Source organism: Anastrepha obliqua, chromosome 2 (genome assembly GCF_027943255.1).
Source record: "Anastrepha obliqua isolate idAnaObli1 chromosome 2, idAnaObli1_1.0, whole genome shotgun sequence".
NCBI lineage: Eukaryota > Metazoa > Arthropoda > Insecta > Diptera > Tephritidae > Anastrepha > Anastrepha obliqua.
The window spans coordinates 36,442,769-36,448,768 of NC_072893.1; the positions used below are offsets into that span (position 1 = coordinate 36,442,769).

Here is a 6,000-nt window from a genome sequence, read left to right on the forward strand (position 1 = left end):
ACCAATCCATTCGACTACAACGCGCGTGGATGTTGTGTTAAAATAAAACATGCAGAAATTTGGATTCTTTCAAGTTTATGTGAAAAATGACGTCATTTAAATATCCAATACGAGCACGTCTACAGGTAAAATTCGCCAAACAATCGATTCACGCGTGCCTACTTTATGAGAACGTTCAGAGGAAGTTTGACTTGAAGGCAGTTCAGCACCACTTTGCTTCTGCCAGTCCTTTTTCTATCCTCGACAGCACCAGTTTCTGAAATTCTTTCCCCAACCTTTGAGCAGTCAAGTCATTCGGACGATTCTTTCCTAAAAAAAAAATCACAAATTTTACGATATGTTGTTCCTTGGCTATTTCGCCAATAAGTTTCAATAATTTTAACCCGTTGTTCTACCGTTTAAAATTATATGCCTTTCTACTTGAAAAATGTCAAAGATGTCATTAAGAAAAGGTGCCCTTTAGGAATTATTCACTACTAACATCTGAGCGCCACTTTTGAAAGACCCTTTACTATGCATGCACTAGATGTGGTCAAATAATAAGGTGGCTTTTCAAATTTCGCGGGAATTTTCAAATTTCCAGTGAAAGCTTGGTGACATTCGGTTTAGTGGAAGCGAAGCTATTGCGTCTAAAGTGTCAGTGTGTTTGTGTCATCAGTACAATAATGAGTTTCGAACAAAGAGCTAATATGGAATTTTGTTTTAAAATCGGTAAAACGTTTACTGAAACATTTGAATTGATGAAAAAAGTGTATGGCGATGATTGTCTATCTCGTGCCAGAGTTCATGAGTGGTTTGCACGTTTCAGAGATGGTTGTGAGTACATAAATGACAATGAGCATATGGGCCGGGCCGCCGAAAATCACTAATCACCGAAAACTCCATCGAAATTGTTCGTAAATTTATCAAAAATGAACCGAAATCATAGTTGAAATTCATGGAATCGGCGTTGAACATTTCCAAAACATCGATTTATCGCATTTCAACTGATCGTTTGGGCTTACGAAAGGTCTGTGTACGTTTCCGCACAAGTTAACTGAGGACCAAAAATTGTTCAGAATTCAACATACTTTAAGACCTCATTAAAGAGGCGAGGTAAGACGAGAACTTCCTTTCCAATATTGTAACTGCTGATGAAACGTGGTGTTTCCAACAGGAACCTGAAACTAAGCACTAAGCGTCAAAGTGCCGAATGGAAGACCCCATATGAGTCACCACCCAAAAAATCGCGTTTGGAGAAGTCAAAAATCAAGTCGATGCTTTTACAAGGGTTGAATCCAAGGGAATTTTCCACAAGGAGTTCGTGCCAATGGGCCAAACCGTCAATGCAATTTTCTATCTTGGCATTTTGAAGCGTTTTTTGCATCGCATTCGTCGAATTCGCCCTGAATAACGGAAGGAGAAACCTGGTGCTTATTGCATTATAATGCATCATCTCATCGATCCACTCTTGTGTGTGATTTTTTGACTAGAAATCGCGTTTTAACCATCAATCACTCACCGTATTCACCTGATATGGCTCCCTGAGACTTTTACCTATTCGGAAAATTGCACTTGACCATGAAAGGAAAACGTTTTGCGTCCGTAGAAGCCATCCAAAAGGCGTGTACCGACATCCTGAAGGACATTTTCGGTCAATGACCTGAAACACTCCTTCGAAAAGCTTTTAGGTCGCGCAAAACAGTGTATCGACGGCCGGAGGGGACTATTTTGAATAAATAAACTCGAAGTTATCAGAACAAAGCTCCTGTCATTTCTATTTTAGCTCAGTCTTGCTTATTTTGGACTTCAAGAAAAGCGAGAATGATGCATTCTAAACTATTTTTGAAGCGATGCAGGCAATAAAACCGTAGGAACCTTATAATTTTTCTATTATTCGAATAAGTTTATAGATAAGTTTTGCTGGCATATTTTATGGTATATCATTTACGACGACTCTAGTTACAAAACTTTACAGACTAGGCGTACAAAATGACTTAGGCATAAGCATTCTTTGATTGCAGTTTAGATAAAATTAGAGATCTATATATATATATAATCGGCGCGTACACCCTTTTTGGATGTTTGGCCCAGCTTCCCCTCCTATTTGTGGCGTGCGTCTTGATGTTGTTCCACAAATGGAGGGACCTACAGTTTCAAGCCGACTCCGAATGGCAGAAATTTTTCATGGGAGAAATACCATTGGCTGGGGAGGGCATAATCAAAGTTGAGACTATTAAGAATTCTATTAATTTCATTAAGGGACCTAGTAACGGCTGCATGATTTAAATAATTCGACTTAAAAATGTTAACTTGCATGAGTTGCTGTAAGCAAGTGGAGGGTTACCAAGTACCCATTTATGGAACGATTTGGTACCTACTCGGAATATTACTAACTTGGAAAACAAGAAATACTTTAGGAAAAAAATGTACACGCTAGATGGCGCTGGGGTCGATTTATTCCGAAAAAGTTGGGTCTCTGCTCGTAATGGATCTTAACTACCTAAAAATTGCGGTTGGTAACTCCTAAAATACTCAGGCTAAAAAGTCCATTGTATTCAAATCTCTAGAAAGTAAAAGGATAGATGGTCAAGGAGGGAAGGAGATAAGTGACAGGGAGAAAGAGAGAGAATAGAATAGAGAGAGGAACAGATACAGTGATACCTAGTCCTGTAAGAATTCTTTGGAAAATCTGTAAATATCTTCCAGTTTAAGAGAACGAATATTACTCATTCTCACGACATCGGAACACAAGGTTCGTGGCATTGCTCAAGCAAAGGCAGGACACTCACAGATAAAATTGTCAATACTATCCGGATGACTCCAATAGTAGTCATATGCTGACTGCATGACCCGTTGATCAGCAGCTGGCCAATTCATCTGCCCTTCTTTAAATACGGTGGTGTCCTGGAGCCCATATAAATAAAAGCCTGCTCCGTCTTGCAGCAGAATTGAGCTTTTTCTTACATTCCTCAACAATCTTTGAGGTTTTCTTTGCCTTCTCTAGGGCTCTCAGTGCAGCCTGACTGTTACTAAAGACACTAATCTGTTTCCCGCTCCATTTCATCTCAATTATTCACTCTGCTATTTTGAGAAAAACAAAAAGTTCTGTTATAAAAACGATTGCCATTCCTCCCATAGCGTCATGATACTTATCTCTATCGTTTAATTACCATTCGGCTCCAGAACCTATTTCGTTTATGGACCCATCGGTAAAAAAAATATTCGTCAAAATTCTTTGAATACACTCTAGATTACAACACTGCTCGGGTAATGGAAATTCGGCACCATGTTTCCTTCTAAATGAAACTATGGGCGTAAGACGTCCTAAGATGCCAGAAACAATGGAATCCGCAAAGATAGATTAAGGTTAAATATTTCTCTGGGTCCCGAAGTTCCCGCAGTTTTCAATAAGTAAAACAGTCGACAGAATAAAATCCAGTAACTTGAGACCTCTGAGGCTGCATTTGCTGCTTCCCCATTCAATGTTCTGCGAGTTTGCATCACAGCCCACTATTAGCCCCAGATTATTGGGTCCTGCAAACTGGACTCCCTCAAAGGTTGCGGCTGTAAAGAGTCGTAGGGTAGGTAGGCTGAAGCAACGATAACCTCGACACTATTCCCACTCCTACAGTACTTGATCTTTGCCGACGCTACGACTTCTTGCGAACCAACTATGGTAAATTTATTATTTGAGGAGTTAAGACTTAGAAATATACTCTGGGCGTTTAAATAAGGGACGTGATAGATCTCATACTAGGGCAACCTTAAAGTTAAAGTGAATATATTTTATAGAAAGGCGAAGTTGCAGGAATTCCCCTTCGATATCGATTGTAAATGTGACCTGTGCAGCGCAGAGAAAGTGCAATTGATTTATCTGCAAGGACTTACAAAAGGGTGTATTACAGATAGACATTTTGCAGATTTTTTTATAATACACGAAATTCAGCTTCATAATTACTTTCTTCAAAATTCATCCCAAATATCAATAACCTTTTCTCAATGTATTTGTAAGGAGTTTGAAATGTCCTTAGAACAAAAAATTTGTATTTAAGAAAAATTCATAACACAATCACCCTCGTCTTTCGATGAGTACTTACGTTTAGGAAATAGTGGCGGTCGATATCGGCCACTACCGCCGCTACTGCTGCCAATGTTTACACCGTTGATGCCATTGCAATTGTTGTTGCTGTTGTTAATAAAATTATGACTGCCAGCACTGCCACTATTGCTGATGTTACTATTATTACTATTTATGCTGTTGATAATGTTGGCGATGTTGTTATTGCCGTTGGTCAATGTGGCATTGGCACCATTGTTGCCTCTGTCGCCGCCGCCACCGTTGCTGCCACCACTACCAGCACTGCCAACGCTGTTGCTGTGATGACTACTCAAGCTGAAATTGCTGCTCCTCTCCGATGGCTGTTGTTGCGATTGTGAGCGGTGCAATACCGACTCGGCGACTGTGCTGCTGCTGCTGCCGCCAGTCGACGGCGACGATGCCAAGGCACCGCCACCGAAGAGGCGTCGCTGCTGTAGGAAAGCCGTTTTGTTGATGTGCTGCGGGTAGGGATGTTGTTATCGTTGTTTCTTGCTTATGTTGTTGTTGTCGATGTTGTTGTAGGCGATTGTGGTGCGCAACAGATTTCTGATTACTGATTTTTACTGGAATTGTGTGTTTGATTTTGATTTTGCGCGATTTTTAATGCACGTCTTGTTGTTATTGGTGTTGTTTACAAATTATTTGCACTTTTTTATTTACCTGTTTACACATTTGTGTTTATTTTATTCGTACTTGCTTTAGATTGTATAGTTGTTTTTATTATTTTTTTTGTTTTTTTGCTTTTTTTCGAATGACTGCAATTAAATATTTACGTTGCTCTTGTGTTAACAGCTTGTTTCTGGTTGTTGTTTTTGTTTTTATTAATATTTGTTTTTTTTTTGTTTTGTTTTCATTTACTTAATTTTTTTACTTGGTTTGCTTTACGTATCGCTAAACTCTACAGCTCATTAAATTTCCAACAGCAGCAACATTTAATTCGCATTTGTTCGCGGATCTGTTTACCAATTCCGATTACTATGTAGGTATGTATGTGCATATGTTTTGCCTAGTTTTGTGCAAATACATATGTATTAGTGCATATTATATGCATGTGTGTGTTCTTATGGTATATTTATTACCACTTTAGTGTCGCCGCTTAATACCTATTCTGTATGCGTTGTTCGCAATTTGTTGAATTTCGCATTAAATTCACTATTTCACACTTATCTTCTGAAGTTGGTTTTTTTTACCTTTTTCACTCTCATTTTTTGTGCTTTAAATTTGTAACCAATTCAGAACTTTTCATATGAATTCCACCTTTTCGGTTATGCTACTTTTCTTAGAACTTAAAATAATATCATATTTTGCATTTTTTATTTCCTTACTTTTATTGAAATTATGTCAATATTTCAAATTCATTCGAATACTGCGCCTTATATTCAGTAAAATCAAAATACTCAACCCATTTTCTCTTTTAATACTAACGTCTCCCACGCCTCAAAAAAAGCTGAGAGTAGCGTGTAGATTTATATCACCTCTCCAGGACAGTTAGGCAGCACTTGCAATTTTATCATAGCCTATCACATACTCGTAGAGCTAATAACAACAACCACTATATTGGCATATTGGAATAATCGAATTGCAAATTTGTTGTCGCTTGATAAACGAGTAGTGGGTATACTCGTACGCGTACGACCAAGCGCTCGTGTTTTACTAATCGCTCATCTTCTATATACTAATCGTGCCAATGGCTAACCGTAACTAATTCTCAGTTCAAAAAGAGAACGACTTACATTTTTTTTCTTATGAGATCATTCTTAGCAAAAAGAAATAATGTTTTTAACACTACTTCTACCACCATTTCGTGTAAATGTATTTCGACCAAAAGGTGTATTTTGACACCTTTGCGTTTCACTAATAGCTCCTCATGTGCGAAATAGAAGAGGCACAGATATATGTAGGTCTTGCTCGCGATCACC

General features: G+C 38.5%; 1 protein-coding gene across 1 annotated transcript in view; it reads right to left on the reverse strand.

The window, feature by feature from the left end:
* The window catches only part of LOC129238085 (septin-2), a gene marked incomplete at its 5' end in the record, with an annotated part of 51,042 nt that extends 46,485 nt beyond the window's left edge, over positions 1–4,557 (reverse strand). The window contains one exon of the mRNA XM_054873123.1: positions 4,080–4,557. Coding sequence (XP_054729098.1) covers positions 4,080–4,557 — 478 coding nt within the window. The remainder of the gene's footprint in view (positions 1–4,079) is intronic.
* Between the last annotated feature and the right edge of the window lie 1,443 nt (positions 4,558–6,000).